The sequence below is a fragment of the Protopterus annectens genome, chromosome 14.part0 (assembly GCF_019279795.1).
Source record: "Protopterus annectens isolate FY-2018-M chromosome 14.part0, PAN1.0, whole genome shotgun sequence".
NCBI classification, from domain to species: domain Eukaryota; kingdom Metazoa; phylum Chordata; order Ceratodontiformes; family Protopteridae; genus Protopterus; species Protopterus annectens.
In genome coordinates, this window is record NC_056748.1 from 765,979,945 (window position 1) to 766,002,838 (window position 22,894).

Sequence of the window (22,894 nt, forward strand, 5' to 3'; positions counted from 1 at the left end):
GCTTTGGAAGAATGGAAATGGTTTCACTGACAAAGTCTCTCTCTGTGTGAACCAGCAACACTGAAATTAGTGAATAAGTGGGAGAGTAGTATATACAATTAATCGATTTACTATTAAAGTCTGTAATGGCACTTATGCAAAGCCAGTAAGATCGAATGCATATTCCCCAGTTGCCATAATGCCAGTCCAGAAATGTCAAATCCACAGTAGTGAATGATCATGTGCATTTGCTAATGTGAGAGTGGCGTTACAATAAGAGATCGCACTACAGGGGATTGGGAAATTTACCCTTTTCCTGACTGTAGTGCAATCTTGTAGTTGGAATATGTAATTTGCAGGGGGTCAAACAGTAAAAACCTTTGATGTAAAGTTTAAATATTTTAGGAGAAGTTAAACAGAATAGCCCAGGTGTCTGATGTCACCTCCAACTATTTTGTTTAACGTTGAATGTGGACATCGGAGAAAGGACATTCAAAATTATAGGCAAATAGACATTTTGGTGCAACATTATGTTTCGTCTTTGGGTATGGATGGGAAGAAACTAGACTGGATAATGTAGGGTCTGGAAGACAGGGGTCTTTTGTTTGTAAATGTGGATGTAGGACACAGGCATTGTGGATATGTTTGGTCCCTTTGGTTTTGTATGCAGGTCAGGTATGCTTTGTTGGTCGACGGGGGAGATGTTGTAGACAGTGGTGAGTTGGGGGAGTTTGCTTGGGAGGGGAGGAGGACAGTAGTGAGGGTCATTGCCCTTGTGATAGAGCAGAGTGATTTGGGATTTCCTGATTTGGGGGGATATTTTGGAGTTGCATAGTTGGGGCTCGTATGCATGTCAAGAGCAGAGGGTTTTAGTTCGGGATGGAGATGGGGTGGGGGGAGTTCAAGAAATTGAGAATGTGTAGGGTTTTGAATGTACATCCTTAAGGAGAATAACAACATCCATACTAGAAAGGCTCACCCAGACTCTGCTACACTTTTCTGTGAGGGAAAAGTTAGTTTGCTTTTTATTTGTTGTATTACTTTATTGCCTTTTTCTATTTTGAATACTGTGATTTGTTTTATTTACCTTGTGTTTTACTTGTATTTTTCTTTTAACTGCATATTAAAACTTGAAAAGAGACCACAGCTCTGTCTTTTGTGAGTCAGGCAGAAATTAATACAGGTCAATAGAACAAGTCAGTTAAGTTTATTCATCTGTGAACTGAGAGGGTGGAGCTAGGAACTAAACCTTCTATTTAAGGGGTAAAATAAAACATTTCAGAGCTTTACTAGAAAGGCTCACCCAGATTCTGCTACACTTTGCTGTGAGGGAAAGGTTAGTTTGCTTTTTATTTGTTGTATTATTTTATTGCTTTTTCCTATTTTGAATACTGTGATTTGTTTTATTTACCTTGTGTTTTACTTGTATTCTGCTTTAAACTGCATATTAAAACTTGAAAAGAGACCACAGCTCTGTCTGTTGTGAGTCAGGCAGAAATTTCTTTCCCCACCCAGTTACTGTAGTGTTCTTAAACACTACTGTCTTTCTAGTTGCCTTCCCTTTATGTTAATTTGACCATATATCTAATTTCCTCTCTGTTTTTACTGGCTTGTGTGAGTAAGCATAAAATTATCATTTTGTGAAGTCACTCCCCTTCAACTATTTAAATTTATTGGCCATCCTACTGTATTCCATAGTACCAGAATACAAAAGTGACCACCCCCTTTCAATCTGTCTTGCTGTTTTAAAAATAGTAACTCTCCACTAAAACTGGGTGATTTCAACTACCCTGCTATTAACTGCGAAAACTACTCATGTACCAACACCTTTGCCCAACGGTTCTTGGAATTCATAAATTCCAAAGCCCTGGATCAACTAATCCTTAGTCCACCAGGGGCTCCAATAGCCTAGACCTGGTCATTACCAACATGGGAAATCGATGCTCTACACCTATGGTCACCCCTCGTTGGTCAGGTCTGACCATAAGTTACTCACCCTTGACATCCACATCCCACCCCCCAATAAGTAAACCTCCGTAAAAAAACTTTTCCAAAGCCAACTTCATGCTACTAAAGTCAGAAGTGACAAACTTCATGACACCCATGCAGGCGGGAACTGAAAGTTCGACTGCTGAATCCTACAGTAAGGCACTGTACTGTACGAGCACATCCACTCGTGCATGAGAACCAAGACGCTCTCCTCCAAAAAAAGGAAGCCAATCTGGTGGTCCCTTGCCATAAACAAACTTTACAACAAAAGGAAGAAACTGTTGAAGAAAAGAGGAAAATCCCAGGATGCAAAAAAACTCCCTTACCAGCCTCAGTAAGAAGCTGAGATCCCTCATAAAATCCTCCAAAACTAGTTACGAAAATAAAATTGCCAAAGATTTCAAAGAAAACCATAAGGCATTCTATAGCTATGTCAAGAATTTAAATGGCAATGCTCAGATCTGCTCTGAGCTACAACAAAATGGCATTAAATATACTGATCCCAAGGATATTGCCAATATCCTGGCAGATCGATTCAGTCCAAACTTCACCCCCCCTCACCCCTAAAGGGCCCCTCTCTATACCTAAAGATTGCCAAATTCCAGTAATGGCCACACAGGTAAAAATGCACTCTCCAAAGCTAAGAATACAGCATCCATGGGACCAGACGATGTCCCAGGCTGTGTACTGCATGAACTACAAAATGAATTGGTGCCTCACCTAAGTGTCATGTTTAATCATAGCCTCACTTCAGGCTTCATGCCCACTGAGTGGTGCATAGCTACAGTTATCCCACTCCACGAGGGGAGATCCACCTTGGATCCTGGGAACTACCGCTCCATCAGTTTGATGAGCCTGATCTGCAAGGCCATGGAATGTATTATTATGGAATTTATAAACAAAGTCATTGGCAACCTTCAAACACTGGACCCCACTCAGTTTGGGTTCATGAAGGTTTGATCTTGTCTCCTGAACCTGATTGACTTCTTCGAGTCAGTCTCCAGAGCCATGGACAAAGGGTAAGGTGGTCCACACAGCCTATCTGGACCTCGCTAAGGCCTTCGACACCATCTCCCACTCTGGAATCATAGATAAACTTACTAAGCTGGGCATTAATCCCTACGTCACTCAATGGGTTGCCAACTGGCTTACTGACAGAACCCACACTGTAAAAGTAGCCAACTCCAAATCCAGACTATTGAAAAGTGCAGTACCTCAGGGTTCAGTCCTGGGACCGCTGTTGTTTGGCATCTACTTCTCTGAAGTACAGGCCAACACTAAGGGACTCTGGCTAACAAAGTTTGCAGATGACTGCAAACTGGGAGCCATTACTGAATCCCCAAATGATATGGATATTCTACAAAAGGGCCTTACAGAAACAGATGTTTGGTGCCAGAGCCATGGGCTCAAGCTCAGTGCCAAGAAATGTATAGTTATCCCCTTCGGGAAAAAACATGTACCCATGAATTACCACATAGGTGACAGTACACTAAACACTGAAAGTGCCATAAGAGACTTAGGGACACAGGTGGACAGTGGTCTCACCTTCGATAACCACATTGCCACAAAAGTCAGGAAATCCTTCTATATGGCACACCTTATCACTAAGGGCTTTTCATCCAGACAAAAGGAGGTCATTGTCCCACTGTACTCATCCCTAATTAGACCCATTATAGAATACAACGCCCTGTTTGTTATGTACCTCTCAAGACATCTGAAACAACTGGAAAGGCCGCAGAAATAGCTTACTAAAAGAATCACAGGCCTAAAGCAGATGCCCTATGCAGACCGTCTAAAAAAAACTCCAGCTATACTCTGTCGCATATCGTCTACTCAGAGGCGATCTCTGCTTGAAATACAAGGCCATGTCAAACCCAGAGCTGCTGGACATGCTACACTTAAAGAAATCCCAATCCCTCATAGGCACATGCTTCAGGGATCTAAACTTTGTCATCACAATGAACAAAACATGCTAGAGGGATAGGTTCCTGACCCAGAGACTCCCCAGACTCTGGAATAGACTGCCCATACATGTCAAGCAGATAGCCTCTTTGGCCGTCTTCAAAAGGAACCTTGATGACTGGATGGGAGATAGGAAATTCACCTCGGGGATCACGTCAGTTGCCCTGCTAGACAGGGGTGCAGGGAAGTAAATACTGTGGGAAGAAATAGGAAGTTGTTATGGCTAGGCTTGTATAGGCCCTAGGGCTGATAGCCTAGTACTAACCTATGAACCTATATTATATTCATAAAATAGCAGAAAGTATTTTAAGAGCCAAACCAACAAGAAAATGGAAAAAGATTTTGGCAATAGGGATGACTGAAAGTAGGGGTGCAGAAAATAGGCAAGAGAGGGCTTGACTTCAGAAAACTGGCAAAGATACCAAGGTGTTAGGAGTAAATAGAGAAAGAAATCTAATAGAGTGAGATGAGGCCAAGAAAACATTGAGACTGCAGGATAGAGACTGATTTCCCTACCAAGGAATGATATTAAGAATATAGGCAAGGTATATGGGATAGGAGACTCTTAAGTAAAAGACCTGCCCTGATAAGAGTTTTAAGTTGAATCTAAAAGAGAAGCTTCTGTTAACAGAGAGATAATTGGTAGGACAAGTGAAATGGTGCCATACCTCTCAACCAGGGATGCCAGATTTCTTATCCGGTAGGTAGGATAAAAAAATAAGGTCCTTCACGCTAGGTGAAGCCCAAAAAAAAAAAAAAAAAAAAAGGTGTTTGGAGATTTTTTGATTGTCCGGTATGCCAGTATACGAGCCAATCAAAAAAAAAATCGCAAAATGGAGCTACTTCTGTTCAGTGCGGAACATCAGGCATTTCTGCATTCAACAAAAGTAGCTCCATTTTGCGATTGTTTTGATTGGCTCATATACCGGCATATGGGCCAATCAAAAAAAGAAACAAAATGGTGGCTGTTTCTCATGTATTTTATCCGGCAGTGTGGGGCTCTGGATCGGGCTGCTGATCCTGGGACAGTCCCGCTCAAATAGGGACGTCTGGCAACCCTGCTCTCAACTGTTCAGATTTTCACAGAATATCCAGATTTTTGCTCTTATTTTTGTTCTTTTCTTCATAAAATTTGTGGTTTTCTGGCAAATCACCGGGATGATCTGAGGATTGAAGTCACTAAATAATGATATACATTTGAGTTTCAGACTTCAAATTCTTCAGGAACTGCATGGTAACACAAAACCTATTACTTTAGCACATTTCTAAGTTTATAAGAGCAATATTTAAAATCTGTACCTATTTTTGGGCCTTTGTCCTCCAGCTTTGTCCAGATTTCTTGCACTAAGAGGCTGAGCGGTATGATTAATGGTGCATCATTGCTATAAGAATCAGAGAATTTAAAAAAGATTGGAAAAGGAGAATGGAAAAACAATTTACAAGAGAAAAACGGGAGGACCTATGTATGACTCCCAAGTATGCAACAGAGTCCAGAAGGTTTAGGGTCTTTGGAAGTGTTTGCATAGGTATTTTTATATCCCAAGCAGACTTCAAAGATTTTTCCCTCATGTAGATAGCAAATGCTGAGTGTGTGATGGGGAAGGAGGTGGTAATTAGGAACGTGTTTTGGAAGTGTAATGAGTTTTCAGATTTAAAAAAAAAATCCTTACAGAATACTCTGTCATTTATATCAGGAGAGCAAATGGCAAATGACTGTAACTAAGGAAATGATTATCTTGAGCTTGGACACAGGATTTTTAAATAGTTTCGGTTTAGGAAGGCCTTAAGTTTAATTCTGTTAGCTGTCAAAATAAGCAATTACTAGAAAATGGAAATCAAAATCTAAACCAACTGTATTTGAAATATTAAATGTTATAAAACAGTTAAAAGAACTGGAAGATGGATCTTTAGAAAAGGGAAAAAGCAAATTACTTAAAAATGAATGGAATTTGTGGCACCAGTGCATGCAGTAAAAAGTTCAGGAGGAGGAGTGAGGTTTAATGGAAGGCAGGAATTCAGCAGTTTATATATTGTTGGACTGATGATAGTTTCAGGGAAAGAAAAGATGTGATGTATACTGTAAGTAAATGGGACAAATGTAAGTATAGTATGTATTATTTTCTTTTAATGTATGTTTGCCTATGTCTTAATTGATTTAATAAAGGTGTTCAAATAAAAGAAAAAGAAGGAATTATGGGTAAGCCAGTAGCCTCATCCCTGGATCCAAGATCTTGAAAAAGGCATCGAGGTCAGATCCAATAGCCCATCTGTTGAAACATAAGGAACAAGACAGCATGGATTGGGCATTATAATAAGTACTTAACTTTCATTTTCTTATACTCTGCTTCACTCCAGATCATTATTGTTCTACTAATGTTGTCAAATGTGTGCCTCCCCTCCATAAAACCACATTTATCAAAATCTGTGAACGTTTGCAGTATCTTAGCCATTCCCTTACCTAATACAGACATAAACACTTTAAAAAAAAACATGGTTTAAAATTGAAATTGTTCTGTATGAAGCTGGGACTGAAGGATCTTTACACTCTATGTAGTATACCCACCATACCTTTCTTCTAAGATGCTGATACTTTCCTTCACCTTTTAAAATATTGTTAAACAAAACCTTTCAAATCGTTGTCACCTTATTGCTTTCTAATTTCCAAACTACTACAGTAATACTTACTGTTCCTGAAGACTCCTCTGTTGATTGATAATACATTACTATTTTAACTTATTTCTTCCTGTCTTAGGTACAAAATCTTGAGCTTCATCTTCCTCTGACCTTTGCATATTGAAGTCTTCCATAAATATTTCCATTTCTGAGTTTTTTTTTGTTTCCCCATTTCTCTGCTGTATAGAAATTGTCAAAATTTCTGAATAATCTACAATACCTTTGTAGAATCTATGGTTGTTTTTATTGTCATAGGCGCCGTAGGCTTGACTACAGCCCATTCTAGATTCTGTTGTCTAAATAGTTAATCTTTTTGGAACCCATGCAAATACCAGCATTATTTTCCCTATAAGCACTCTGCAGTTCCTCCTGTTTTTGATCTGTGAGATTCACCTTCTGCAACACTTAAACCTTTGTCAGCCCTTCTAAATAATTCCTAATACTCTTTTCACGTATCTCCTTTTCTTTTATTTCCATTTTAAATGGTATTTTCATTGTATCCCAATAATTTGCTGTCCCTTCTGTTTTCTCTAGTAACTCTCAAAATGTTCCCCCAATTCCTTAGAGTACTCTTTTTAACAAGGAAGTAGGAAAGCACCAGTGTCTTATTTTTACATCATTGCTCTTCATTTTTATTTTATTTTAGGATGAATATTGGCAAGGTATAAATGATGTTACTCAATTGTCCTGTATTTCCGATGATCCTATGAACAGAGTAGGCACATTATATACTCTTATACTCCAAGGATTTTTTTGTTGACCATGCCTCAAGACTTGCATCTGTCCCATGCCTTTATTGACATCTGATTGCTATAAAAGTTTGGTCCAAGTGACTTAATTCCACCTGCAGTTAATACCTATACTTTTTTATTTAGTTTTTGCAGCAGTGATCCTGTTATTTCAACACTTTATGTTGTGCTGAATATGATTACATAGCTGTGACTTTCTGTTTGTAGCTTAAGAGAGAGGGAATTAAAAAAAACTATGCTGTAAGAAAATGAGCAATTCAGTAGATAAACCCCAACACCTCATGCAGAACAGCCTTCCCTGTCATGTTATTTCTAGTTTGTTTTAATTAGGTGATAAGACAGCCACAGGAAATATCATTGTCTTCATAATGTGGTATGCTGTGGCTTGAAATGGACTGTAGGCATAAGGCATTGATTGTCATTTTCAACAGCTGTTTCTAAGTGCTATCTACAGCCATAGGTGTGGCTTTTTAGCATACATTCACTAAGAGATTGGTGTTGAAAGTGCACCATTATTCAGATGATTTTGATTTATTTAGCTTATTTAAGGCTTAATTGTACACTAGATTACCAAGTTAAAATCATTGTGATTTCAGAAAGGTGGTTGCCATATCAGCAGATCTTTTTGGTTTCTGCTATTGCTTTCTGTACTGATTATATTAAATAGCCTGCATATTTTATTGTTTGATGTTTCATGTTCACGTGTCTTGTTTTTGTTTTGCTTGTTTACTAGTAAAATTAAAGTCTGGGATCTTGTTGCTGCTTTGGACCCCCGTGCCCCAGCAGGTACACTCTGTCTGCGGACTCTTGTGGTAAGATTTCTTTGTGATAATTGTTTCTTACTGTCCTTGACCTTGTTTCTGTTTTTTTCCCCCAACAACTTGTTTATTAGTCCTTTCCACCTTACTAATGAAGATTTCTCTCAACTACCTATTTTCTTTCTCCCAAATATCACTTTGGATGCTTAAGTCTACTGTTAGGTCATTTTTAGTCCATTTCCAAGACAGGATTCAGGTTATTATTAAATGCAGAATAACAGAAATTTAATTTGAGAAGTCTTGCAGCAGTTTATCTTTATTCTTGTATGTCAGACAACTGATTACTTGTTTTGTTAATAGTGCCCACATCTGTATGGCATGAGATAGCATCTGTCAAGAAAATCAGAATTGGCAAGTGGGTTCCCTCACTACATCTTCAGTCCTTATCACAGCTTTAAAAATGTTAGTCAGTAAACTGTTTCTTGTCATGAGTATTTTGGCAATCACCATTGTTGAACTTCAGAGAATAGTAAGTTTTATAATCTATTGGGTTTGGTTTACAGAATCTGAAAGAGTTACAATGATTGTTAAATGTCTTTTTGGATTTGCTGTCATTCTCAGAAAAAAATTTGCATGTTTGTATATTCTAAGCAGGCAGTACAATGAAGCTTCTACCTTAACTATAACTTCTGTTTAATTTTAGCACGTAATGCAGAAAACATTGAACATATTGCAAAACGTAGCATTGAACATGTTGCAAAATGTAATAAGCCCATGCAAAAATAAGATGCCTAAAAATGCTCAAAACAAATTTTTTATTCTAAAATAAAAAAAAATGAAAATTTAGAGAATCTCAAGGCTAGAATGGAGCAACCTGAAAAAATTCTGAGACACAAAGAAAAGTTTCATAAGTCTTCCTGTGAGACATTAAGCAATAGATTTGTCACTTGTTATCTTGCACAGTTCTTCAGATTTTTTTTTTTCACTAAGGCCCACAGTTGGGGAGAGCAGCACCTCCTGTTGCTAATGCTACTGTTTCCACACATCTTGTGGTGGGAGATGTTCTTCGTGTTTCACTGTTGCAGTCTTGACTGTTGGGATTTCTTGTGTTGAATGCCCTCTGCTGACCTGACTACCAGAGAAAACCTTCCAGGCTGGCAGGCGCCCTTACCGATGTCAGTATGCCCAGGTATAAAGGGAGCCAGCCTGCGTCATCACTTCAGCCTTTTCTTGCTGTCTGAGTCCGAAGCAGTACTCAAGTGCATCGGTTGGTCTGCACCAAAGAGAAGTTGTCAGAAAGATAACTACCCCTTTGAGGAACTCTCTAATTTTTCACTTAACTCATATCAGATAAAGTAAATAATTGTCTCTGCTGTGGTAAACAAATACAACACAGAGACTTCCATACATCTGTAATTGTCATTTTTGTGCTAGGTTTCACATTAGAACAATTATGCATAGGGCTAAATTCGTAGCTTGTTTTCTAAGACAAGAGAAAGTTGAACCATGCCTGATGGCATCCGCTGGTCGTCCTGATCTTGAGGTGCATGAGTGCAAAAAAAGAGAAGAAATTTTTAAGCCAAAGTTGTCAGATGACAATCACTCCCCACATGACTCTCCTGCTAGATTGATCATTGTTGAAGAAGGTGACGCACATTCGCAGCCCCCTTCGACATTTGAAACAGCGACCCAGGTCTCTATCGAAACACATTTGGAGTCCAGCATGCCTTCGGTTCCTTTAACTTCCACTGCTCACGTCTTCAGCGCATCGGTTGGGTCCGAGGTCACTCATCAGGCCACGGCTTCTGGCGAGCACTCATTAACTGGCGATACATTGAGGCCTAGGCCTACGCCAGTGTATTTTCACAGAGAGTCAGGCATAGAATGTCGGACGCACCCAGGTCTAAGGCCAAACCCACCCCAAAAAAGGCAGTGTGGCAGCACCTCTGCCTAGGCCTATGGGCTGCTTGTTACTGTGATCCCAACAAGATTTGATTAAGCTGGTTGAGGACTTAATTAACATTATAAGGGCCAGACAGACCACAGGTGAAGCTGCCCCAGGAAAAAGGAAAAGGGTTGCCTATACTGATCTTGACTCTGAACCCTTCTTATCTGAGGCGGACTCAGACTTTGAGGCTCTGGCTAAAAGGAAGGACCCTCTTGCACATCCTTTGAGGAATCAGATTCTGAGGAGAACCTTCCCTCAGCTTCACCTCCAGAGGATCAAATTTTTGGGGAGACTCTTCATGGTATGAGTGGGCATTTTCAGTGAGAAGCACAAGATTACCCACAGGCCAATCAGAGAGTTAGGAAGTTTTTGGACCTCCCTAAGCACAAGCCTTTAGCTATCCTTCCCATTTTGGAAGTGGTAGAGGATATTTTTCAGGATGCCTCCATGAATCATGACTCACTTCCCCCTGCCCCTAGGAAACGTGACAGATTTTACAGGGTGCAAGACGCACACAAATATGTATTTAAGAATCCTTCTGCTGATCCAAAAGTTGTTATTCCAGGGCCTAAAGCGGCTAGGGCCAGTGTCTCCAAGAATCCCCTGCCTACAGACAAGGAAAATAGGGCCCTAGACAGGTTTGGAAAGAAGGTATACACCTCTGATACTTTGTCTATAAGGGCCATCAGCTGTCAATTTCATATTATAAAATATCAGCAAATCATCCTGGATCAACTCAAGCAAAAAATTTCAATCATGGAAGATAAAAATCTTTCTAAGGAACGTTTGGACTTGTGTCACAACAGTTTCCAGGTGGCCAAACACTTTTTGCATTGCAGCTATGATGCCATGGATACATCCTGCAGGGCAGCTGCTGCTGGTTCAGTAATTAGGAGACCTGCATGGCCTTAGGGGAGCAATCTCTCCCTGATCATGTAAAGTTTAAGCTCTTGGATGCTCCCTTTGACAAAGACAGACACTTTGGACCAAAAGCTGATGCTGTACTCAAAAAGATGGAGGGCAAGGCTAAGACCATGCAAACAGTTAAGGACTTCATGCAAGTACAGCACCTAGGTTCAGCAGGAACTTTCCACCAAAACATTAGTCCCTTTCCTTCCCAGCCTAGGAGCAGACAGAGAGGACCCCAAAAGGACAGAGCTTCCAGGCATCAAGGCAATGCACCTCTGACACACCCAGGCAAGGGAGTTCTAGGTCACATCCCCCAGCCAGAGAGCAATTATGACTCTCTCCCTTCGCTCCACCATCCCAAAACTAGGAAGAAGACTGTCTCTTTTCCTCCAAAACTGGACCCACATTACTTCAGATCTGTGGATTCTAAACATTATTGCAAATGGTTACAAACTCACTTTCAAAGAGCCTTCAGTTTACTCAGGTTTCCCTGATGTACCCCAAATCAAAAAAAACTCACTCTTCAACAGATACAGATTTTGTTTTCTTAGGAAGCAGTGGACCCAGTTCTAGAAAAACAAAAATAATAGTACTCAAGGTTATTCCTAGTCCCAAGTAAAGACGAATCTTGACATCCTATTCTGGACCTGTCTAGCTTAAACCAATTCCTCAAGATACCCAAGTTCAAAATGCTGGTACTTCAAAAATTACTGCTCATGATAACTCCTCAGGCGTTCATGGTCTCAGTAGACCTAAAGGACGCCTACTTACACATTCCTATTAAAAAATCACCCAAAAGCTTTCTTCACTTTGGAGCAAGCTCCTGTCACTGTCAGTTTTCAGCGCTGTCCTTTGGGTTGTCTACTGCTCCAGGGGTTTTCACAAACTGCTTGGCACCGGTCATTGCTTACTGCAGAACCAGAGTGGTCCAGATTTACCCTTACCTGGATGATTGCCTAATACAAGCTGCAGAGATTCCAGAGATCAACAAAGATCTGAAATTCGCACATGACCTTCTGACTTCTCTGGGATTGACTCTAAACCTCAAGAAATCCACCCTGGTCCCATCCAAACAGATAGTCTTCTGGGAGCTCATCTGGACTCCTCCCTTGAGAGGACTTTCCTCCTCCCGGACAAGGTCACCTTTTATCAGGTTACTTCCTACAGATACAGGAAAATCAAAGCATCACAGCTAGGGAATTCTTCAGAGCACTGGGGTGCATGGTATCCCATATTCTCATGGTACCTCTGGCTAGGCTGCAAATGAGGAAGCTGCAGTGGTACCTGAACAGCATGTGGTGCCAGAGCTCTCAATCCCTGGATGCTCAATTACCCTTGATACCTTGCCTCAAGCAGGAGATTGCATGGTGGGTACAGGCTTGTACCCATAATCAAGGCCTACCCTTCAGATTCTTGCCCTAGGGCCAAATCCACACCACAGATGCTTCGGAGACAGCATTGGGGGGGGCCGTACCCAAGGGCTCCAAACTCAAGGGTTACGGCCCACTCAGCACAGAAAGAGGCACATAAATTGGAAAGAACTCATGGCAATACAAAATGGTTTACTGGCTTTCAAGGGCAAATGGGACCAAGGAGTCCTGGTAGTACAGACAGACAATACCACAGTCATACGGTACATAAACAGGCAGGGTGGCACGCATTCCTACCCCTTTTGTCATCTAGCCATGCAGATATGGGAGATGGTACAATCTCTAGGCATGCACCTCATGGCACAACCTTCTGGGTGAAATGAATACCCTGGCAGACCACCTCAGTAGGAATCTGACAGACCCCCATGAATGGCATCTCCATCGGGAAGTCTTCCAATCCATAACACAGCAATGGGGGGTCCCACAGGTGGACATATTTGCCAGCAAGGACAACACTCACCTGAAGAAGTTCTGCACCGGGACAAGGCAGACATCTGCATGGAGAACAGATGCGTTCTCTGTCCTTTGGACAAACCTCTTCATTTATGCCTTCCCCAACCTTCAGAAACTCAGACTGTCAGCCTGGTTTATTCCACAATGCCGTATGGTACCTCCAACTTGAATCAGCAGGTACAAACCATCTTAAAAGAGTCTAGAAGACCTAGCACAAGAAAATTTTACTCATATAAATGAAAAAGATTCTCGGTTTAGTGCACAAGCACCAGCTTCAGCCAAATTCTGTCAACATTTCTAACATTTTGGAGTACCTGGCCAACCTAGTGGAGTAAGGCCTCTCTTATTCCTTCATCAAGATGCATTCCTCAGCCATCTCTACCCTCATTCCTAGTCATCCTCCCATTTATTCTTACCCTTTGCTGAAACAATTTCTTAGGAGAGTTATTCACATTAGGCCCCCCAGGAGAAAACCCATCCCTCCGTGGGACCTCAACTTTGTCCTAGAAAAGTTAGCTTTGCCTACTTTTGAGCCTGCAGTCTCTACCACCTTAATGTTTCTTACCTGGAAAACAGCCCTTCTACTAGCTGTCAGCCAGGAGGGTTTCAGAGTTGCAGGCTGTAATGGCAGTGGAGTCATTCATAATCTTCCACAAAGACAGCTTCTCCCTCTGAACTAATCCTTCCTTCATGCCTACAGTGGTTGTTGATGTGTATCTGAATCAGGCCATTCATCTACCTACATTCTTTTCCAACCGTCAGAACAGAAGAGAAAGATTACTGCACTCTGGATATACATAGAATGCTATGCTTCTACCTGGACAGGACTAAATCTTTGAGGAAAACAGACAAAGCTGTTCATTAACTTTGCCCCGGGCTCGGAAGTAAAATCACCTTGTAAACAAACCATTTCCAAGTGGATTTCGTACTGCATCTCTTTCTGTTACAGCCATCATTGCACCCCCTAGATTTGATTAGGTCACACACTACTAGGGACACAGCTATGTCTACAGCTTTCCTCAAAGGGATTCCCACTGAAGACATCTTGGAGGCTACTACCTGGTCTTCTGTGCATACCTTCACTAGGCACTACCATCTGGCAACCTTTTCCAAGTCTAGAGCAGGCTTTGTATCTGCAGTCCTGTAGGGAATCCTCTCCTCCTCTTAATCTCCTTCCACCCTCTCTAAATCTTTTGGAATCTTCCCAACAGTCAGGACTGCAACAGTGAAACATGAAGAACATAGTACAGTTGTGTACACTTACCATAAATGTAGATGTTCGAGTGTATTCACTGTTGCAGTCTTCTTTCTCTCCCTCCTACTCTCTCAGTCTACTAGGTAGGCTATTAGAATCAGCAAAGGACCTTACACTTCCCAAACCCTGGTTTGAGTCCACTCTCCCTTTGCCCACTTTAGTTACACTTGGGGGTCCTTGAGTCCACTCTACCTTGGTCCTCCCAAGTTGCACTTGGGGTCTCCTTCTAAACAGGTCAAAAAATGTTGAAGTGATGACACATGCTGGCCCCATTTATAACTGAGCATACTGATGTCGGTAAGGGCATCCGCCAGCCTGGGAGGCGAAAACAGTTTTTTTCTAGTAGTCGAGCCAGCCGAGGGCTTTTGCGGCAGGAACTCCCAACAGTCAGGACTGCAACAGTGAATACACTCGAGCATCTACATCTATGGCAAGTGTACACAGCTATACTTTCCCAGTGGTACTAGTTCTTTTTCATTGCTTACAGTGTGTTTCATCTTCACAAGGGAGGTCATAGTTCAGACCAATGAGACCCGACACTTGCAGCAGCTGGAGAGCCAGATTTGATGAATATGACAACCCTTTATTAGGAAATTGGCCTTGCTCAGCTAACCATATGTTCAGTTTGGTCACCATTTCATTGTCATGGACTATAGATTTTGTTTTACTGTTTGGGAATGGAGAATGCCACCTCATTCTGGCAGATGTTATTGGTGTTTGAACCCTATTACCTGATATAGGATGTGTGACGAGCTTGATGCCTACTGTGCAACTCAATGGTTAGCAGAGGTGGAGTCAACATTTTAGAAAGGAGAAGAGCAGTGGATCATCTTTGGGATTGTCACTATAGTGTTACATTGTAACATTTGGATTTTCGCTGCTTTTTTCCCCTTTTTGTGTTCATCAGCTGTACCATTCTTCTATTTGAGGACCAGTGCTTGTTTAGGGCCTACTTTTGGATGTGCTCTGTGTAGTTGAACAACATATTTATACTTGTCCAGTATTATCATACATCATCCTCAGTTGTTCTTGCTGTCAAGGTACCACACGTTTACATATTAGTGTTAGAGTAATTCACTCTGAATAATGGTTTGTAATAATTTAACCATCTGTTTTTTTTTGGCAGTTTCTGAAGGAAGTTCAGAGAAGCTTCATAATATGTGTGTGTGTGTGTGGTAAAATTTTGTTCCACGTTATTCAACATTATAACATGTTTTTACTTGCTTTTCCTACATTTATTCACAAAATGGGTAGGAGAGAGATTAAGAGAAGTTTAGGAAAAAAGATGGTTCTTGTACACCTGACAAAGGAGATACTGAAAATAAGGTAACTGAGGAATTTAGTGCAGAGATGTCCACTACTATTTCAAAGGAGACTATTGTGCTTTTATGTTGATATCCCCAAAAAGAGGAATAGCAAGTTGCTTTGTAAACTAAAAAACGTTTCCTCCCCTTCCTCAGTGCTGCACAGCACAAAGTAGTAAACGAGTACCTACATTGGAGTCATATGTGTTATATTAGTCATAGAATACTTTTAGTGGTTGAGCCTAGTATTCTAAAGCAGTTAAGTATGCTTAACCACTGTGCTTTTTACCTAATGCTGTCATTTGTCCATTCACTGTGCTTTTTACCTAATGCTGTCATTTGCCATTTCTTCCAGAATATGACTATAAGGTTTATGACTGCTTTAATACAATCCAGGAATCTGCAAGGCAGCGAAGAAGAATCTGTATCAGGCCTCTACCTGTGCATAGAATGCAAGGACATGTGAACCTTTAGCAGTACTGACAAAAATACTTGAGAACAGAAAAGATGAAATAAGTCTTTTGGCTTTTTCTTCCAGTGATGAGAAAGACTTTTTGTAAATTTTCATTTCAAGTATTGTCTCAATATTATGTTCTTTCAGTTAAGTTCTCTCGAATATTTCTGAAAGCACTCTTTAACATCTTTATTAAATCACAATGTAAACAGTAATATAGCTACACATACATTAATAGGGAATAAATCAAACCATAGTGATATTTTCATGCAGTATACATTTTCTTGTTACCACGTTTATTCACTCCAACTTTACATAAATTGCTCAGTTTATGCTTTCCCTTAAACCTCGTTCTTCCCTCTCCTCCTGAACCAGTAGCATAGCTAGGACACAGTGAAGGGGTAACTGCCCTGGACTCATTATGTTAGGGGATGCAATTGGCCATCTGATTCCAGACACTCTTTAGTGTGTTCCATCTTGTAAAAGCCAATATTACATTTGCAGTCAAACCTGTGTGCTGCAGTGCTTTGTGTGTTGTCTAAACTGTAGGAACTGCAACTACAAGAAAAAAAGTGATTTGCTGGTTTATTTTTACTTAAATCCTGAGTGTAGTAGTGTTCCTTGCATGGTGCAAACTGCAGCAACTGCTTGCTACAGTTTAAAAAAACAAAGTGTTTTTATTTATTTATTTACACATTTATTCATTTATATAAACAAAGTATTTTGTTTATTTATGCAAGCATTTATTTATTTATTTTACTAAAATCCCAGGAAGGAAGGTTTGAGGGCAGAGTCCAGAAACAGGGCCTGATTAGCTCCTGCATTTTAGGAGCCCCAGGTATCTGATTTCAGACTTTTTTTTTTAAATGGCTGCTCTGCTGGGGTGCTGGGGTGGAACCGAGAAACAGGATCTGGTTGGCTTGGTGGCTGCTGCATTTCAAGACCACCAGCCACCAGATCATAGACTTTTTTGCTCCACAGTTGTTGATAGGTGCAATATTGTGGAATAGCTCTCTGGCATTTTAAGAGCCATCTATGCCTCTGTCCTGAACATTATTCTACATGTACTGTTCCAACAAATTCCATTTATTTCTGTGTAATTTGCTCATCCCCTTTTCTAAAGATCCCATCTCTGGTTCTTTGAACTTTTTTAAATATTCAATACTTCAGTTACAGTTGGTTTAGATTTTGATTTCCATTTTCTAGTGATTGCTTTTTTCACAGCCATTAACATCTGTGGTAGGCAGATTTCCTGTAAAGTTTGCCACAACTACAGCATCTTCTGTTTAGGTCAGAAAAATGTTATCTAGGAATGCACTGACAGTCAAGGATTTGCTGCAAAAACTATCCAAAGTAAAAAGCATTCCCTGCAGCATACATTTATCAGAAGAGGATCAAGGCTATCACACAGTCCATTTATGGCATCCAGTGGATCGTCATCTTCTTCCTTTGACATTCCTCATAAAAAGTAATGTAAGCTGAATGCAGAATGGGACAAAGGAACCAAGAACAAAATGTATGATATCTCAGCTAGGTGCCAGGGTGTGTGTTCTAGTGACTCACTCACTTAGCCCCTAGACCAAACACCTACTTATCTGCAGCCCTGTGACAAAGCTTCACTGGAGGGTGCTATGGCTGAGCACAGTGACACATCTGACCAGACAAATGTACAAGTAGTAGCTTCCACAGATTCCCAGACCTAATTGCAAATGGTTAATGCCTGGTTTATTGATGAAGAGGAAAAGAGGACCCTCACCACAGTTTTTTTTATTTTATTTATTTATTCCAGTTTGATGACCGGGAAGGTCCACTGGGCTTGGGGAGCCCGTTTTCAGTGGAGGCCCGGGGAGAAAAGCTCCACAATACATATAGAATACAAGCATGGTACAATACATGGTTTAGATACATGAATGATTACATATTGAACTTAGCATAACAATCAAGTGGCATTCAGCAAAGAAAACAAACAATAACAATTTTATTTGGGAGAGAAAGATAGGCAAATAGCCTGGAGGCTAGAAATTATAGTTTAGATATTATTCTAACTATATTTGTGAGAGAGGTTAGCTAGGTAGAGCGGGTTAGCCAGGAGTAAAAGCGGAGGAGAGCTTGGGGGGGTATGGGGTAAAGAGTACAGTTACATTTCCTGTTTAGATAAAGGTAGGAATGTAGACAAGATTTAAAGTTTTCAAGGTTGTTGCAGGTCCTCACAGATGGGGGGAGAGAGTTCCATTTTTTAGCTAAGGAGAAGGATAGGAGAAGTTGACCAGCAGAGCACTTGGGTTTTTGGACAGTGATTAGGTTTTGGTGAGTGGATCTAATGGTTCATTGAGGGATATAAGATTGTAGAATATTGGATAGTGCAGGACACCTAGTAGGTTGGAATAGTAATCTGTGTGCTGTGGTGATTTGGAGAAAGTTAAGTTGGTTGGGGAGTTCAAGCCAATTTAAAGATAGAAGGGAAAGACAGTGATGAGAGGAAGATTTAGCTTTGGCAGCAAATCTGGAGATTTTATTGTAACAAGTTTCCAGTTTGGAGGTGAGTGTAGAGGATAAATTGGTAAGCAGTGGGGTGCCGTACAGTAGGGAGGGGGAGGAGGAAGGAAGTGGCGAGAGTAAGTCTTGTGGCAGGAGAGAGAAAGTGGTTGTTTCAATATAGTAGACCGAGTTTTATGTGGGTTTTTTAATGTTTAGCTGGATGCGAGTGTTGAATTTTAGATGTTCATCAATAGTGACACCAAGAAGTTTGGCAGAGGGAACGGACCTCTATTATGGAGTTGTTACGACTGGTGATTTGGAGAGAATTTTTATTGATGGGGAGGATTTTGAAGTTTTATTGGCATTTAGAGTGAAGTGGTTATGGAGCATCCAGTTTTCGGTGGTTGAGAAGGCTGTTTGTGTCAGTAATTGGAGATATGATAGGTTAGAGGCACATCAGATTAAGGTGGAATCATCAGCATACTGCACAATTCTAGTGTTGGGTATGGCTTTGTGAAATTCATTGATAAAGATATTGAATAGTACTGGGCCCAGTATGGAACCTTGGGGTACTCCAGTGGGGGTAGGAAGGAAGGTGGAAGTGCCCTGGCCCCATTTGACAGCCTGGGACCTGTCTGAAAGATAGCTGGAGAACCAGGTGAGTGTTTTGTGGGAGAAATTGAGATTAGACAGATGGTTTAGTAGATGGGTATGGGAGATAGTATCAAAAGCTTTAGATAAGTCCAGCAGGACTGAGGATACTATTTGACCAGGGTCCTGAGCTGAGTTAACAGTATGTAAGGAGGAGTGGAGGATGGTGATGGTACTGTGTCCTGGGCAGAAGCCGTGCTGGGTAGGAGAGAATAGCTGATGTTTGGTACGGTATGGCTAAAGCTGAAGATGGGTGCATTTTTCTAGAAGTTTGGAGATGTGGAGAGGATGGCTATGGGGCGGAAATTTGAGATGTTACAGATTTTGCCACCTTTGTGGAGTGGATGTATGTATGCAGTGAGCCAAAGTTTGGGTACATACGATTCAAGAAGGGATCTATTGATCAGGATACTGATAGGGAGAGCAATACCATCAGAGGCTATTTTTAAGAAGGTGGAAGGAATGTTGTCAGGTGCATTGGAGCAAGGCTTTAGTTTAGGGAGTAGATTCTTTATTAGGTTGGTGGAGATGGGTTTAAATTTGAATGGAGGAGGGGAGGGTGAGAAGAGAGGGGAAGGTTGGGAAGGGGGAAGTAGAGGATTGTTGTTGATAAAGGTCTTGGTAAGCTCAGCAATGAAAGTGGTGAAGAAGGTGTTGAATAGAGATGCAATTTCATTGTCAGTTTTGCTGCCATCAGGACAGGGGTTGTTTTTGGTACCTGGCCTAAGGAGGGAATTAATTGAGTTCCAGAACTGTTTGGGTTTTTTTGCATGATTTGCTTGTAGTTTGATGTAGTAAGACTTTTTATGTTTAATAACTTGTTTTTTGGGTAGGTTTCTCAGTTGTTTATATTTAAGTAAGGATTCAGGCTGTTTATTTTGGTGATACGTTTTCCAGATTTTGTCTTGTTGTAGCATGATCTTTTTACTGTCTTTAGTTCGCCATGGGGTGGTCTTTGTTTTTACTCTTTTTGTTCTTATTGGAGCTAGGGAATTAAGGACATTTAGGAATGAAGTGTTGAAAAATTCAAAGGCTGTATCTAGTGGAAGAGTTTTTAGGGGGGGTTCCAGTTAGTTTTCTTAAGAGAATCAGAAAAAGTAGTAGGATTTAGGTTTGAGAGGTTACGAGTATGAATGAAGTGGTGGGAGTGAGGGGAGGAGAGCTCGATGGGCAAAGGCAGGGAGGTGGTCTCCTAATGGGTCAGAAATTACACTAGATTGTATGACTTTTTTGGGTGAGATATGAGGATCCAGTCTAGTATGGAGCCAGGGGGGTTGGTTTTGTTAGGCCTAGTAATGGAGTTAATAAGCTGAGTGTAATTAAATAGATTGATTGACATAGTGGGGTTAGGGTTATTGATTTTGTTCCAGTCTATGTTTACATCTCCTAATATATAGGTTTCTAGCTTAATATTAGAGGAGGCCCATGAGAGGATGTCATCCAAAGTGTTGGTGTTGTTACCTGGGGAAATATAGAGGGAAATAAAGCAGATACTTTTATGGTTGTTTGTCTTTAGTAGGCCAGTTACAAGTTCAGCCTTGTTAAAAGAAGGGATGGGATTAGGATATGGGGTAAAGGGCCAACTGGTTTGAGTATATTAATGCTACACTGCCACCTTTTTTACTGTGGCGGTCAGATCGTAGAGATTGAAATCCAGAGGGAAGGAATTCTGAGTCACTTATATGTGGTTTTAGCCAGGTTTTTGAGATGGCTACGATATCAGGTGAGTTGTGATTGAGCCAGGCATGAAAGCAGGTTAATTTATTGTTTAGGCTTTGGGCGTTAACGGTGAGGAATTTGAGGTATTTACTGGTAGATTTAGTATAGATGCATGGGTGGATTGTTGGGATGGAGTTTGGTCCAAGATTTGGGTGAATGTCACTGGCTAGGCAAAGGTATGTGAGAGAGGGAATAAGTATATTTGATTTGCACATAGATAGATGTGACTGGTAGAAGACAGGTTTAGGTTTATAGTCCTTAGTAGTAGTTGGGAAAAGTTTTACTTTTAAGAGAAGGATAGGGTGAGAGGGGACTAGAGAGGTAGAGATGTTATGGAAGTGTGTTGTGTGGGGGAGGTGGACAGGAAAAGGAGGAGGGTGTAGAAGGATATTGGTGTAGGAGATAGCATGGTATAGAGGTAATAGAAGAAGGAAGAGGATAGATGAGGAAATAAAGGTTTTAGGAGTAGGAGAGATCATGATAGGTGGGGGCTGTCAGATTTTGTAGGGAGGAGGGTGATGGGACTTAGGTGGTAGAGGAGTGTGATAGTATGAGTTAGGGAGGGTGGAGGAACGGGTGGAGAGGAAGTGATAGAGGATTGGATGGTGGTGAGAGGGAGGGATTTCTATGGGAGAATAAATGTAGGAGTACTAGGGGTGGGTGAGATTTGGGGGTAGGGTAGGGGAGCGGAGTGAGCCCGCAGGGCGAACGGAGCAGGATGAGAACAGCAGGGCAAGAGAGACCAGCTGAAATAGTATCAGCCACTGTTATTCCAGGTAGAGGTAAGTAAGTTATTCAGAGACAAACTATAAGAAAAATTAGAGAGAAAATTTTAGTTCAAGAGGATGTCTTGGGCGGTAAACTTCCAAGATGGCTGCACACTGAGTAACAGCTTAATTTCACCTCTTCCAGTTTTTTTCCCCAGAAAACAGAAATGCTGAAAAGAGAGTCAGTGAATTTGTCTTTTTGGGTAAATTTCAGTTAGTGGCTTGTAAATACACTGCCTAGATGCCAGCAAAGAAGAAAAAGAGAGAACCTGAAAGAAAATCATCCACAAAAGAAGAGGAGAGAGCACTGGCTAGGTGGAATCCTGTAGCTGTTCAACAAACAGTCCAAGCTCTAGCTTTGCTACAAGATGTGACTTCCACTGATTTAGAGGAAAAATAAGTCAAATGTGCTCAGAGCTGATTAAAATAAACAAATAATGAAGGAGCATATCAACTCAAATTAAAGGCTGGAAAAATGAAAGACGCTTTAAACTGTTGTTCAGATGAGGTGACAAAACTGCAAAAATCAGAGGTCGAAATGATGAAAATGATGGCTGAGTATGAGAATGCTGAATTAAAAATGTTTCAAAAAATTGTAGAATTAGAGGACAGATCATGTAGGGAAAACCTGAGATTTTCTGCTATACCAAAGAAACTAGGAGGAACAGTCTGTATTTGTATTAATATTAATTTTATGAAAGCACAAATAACAATTTGACGGGTATTCCACTGCAGGATTTGTTAATTAAAAGGGCGCATCTTGTGTATGCTCCAAATCTGGCCATGAGAAAGCAGCCCACACCTTTAATAATAAAGTTGCAATCCTACTAACAGAACAAGATGATTCTGGCAAAACTGTGGAATAAGGACAAAATACTAAAAGATGGAGACAGTAGAGGGTTTGTGTAAAATGATTACTTACTGAACACCAGTCAGAAGAGGAATACATTTATTCTAGCAGTCATGGAATATTGAGAAGCAGGTGCGAGATTAAAGTTACTGTAGCTAGCTATCTACAGAATATTTATTCCTTGAGGGTCAAAGTCCTTTTTTGATGCAGAACATGCTAAGGAGGGAATACAGAAAGTTTGTCCATCAAAGTGAGCTATCAAACAGAAGGAGATTCTGCTGCTCATTCTTTTGATAATAAAGCTCATAGAGAGACTATGCCAGTGAAACCTTTTCCCGTGTTTGAAAGAAAAATGCTTGAGAGAGAGAAAAAAGCACAGGTGTTGACTAGAAGGACCAGGATTCTGTTGGAAATAAACCAGACACTGGATTTGGAAAATGGAGATCAACAGGAAATGTGGGATTACAAAGCATCAGCTGCATTTGAAATGTGGTTGAACAAGAAAATCTGGAAATATTGTACTTTTTTTTACTTTGTTAAACTTGTAGGGGACTCCTGAGCATATG

At 40.7% G+C, this 22,894-nt stretch overlaps 1 protein-coding gene across 1 annotated transcript in view; it reads left to right on the forward strand.

The window, feature by feature from the left end:
- The window catches only part of BTRC (beta-transducin repeat containing E3 ubiquitin protein ligase), a 2,835,508-nt gene that overhangs the window by 2,625,361 nt on the left and 187,253 nt on the right, over positions 1-22,894 (forward strand). The window contains exon 14 of the mRNA XM_044056496.1: positions 8,086-8,164. Within this exon, the coding sequence (XP_043912431.1) occupies positions 8,086-8,164 (79 nt within the window). The remainder of the gene's footprint in view (positions 1-8,085; positions 8,165-22,894) is intronic.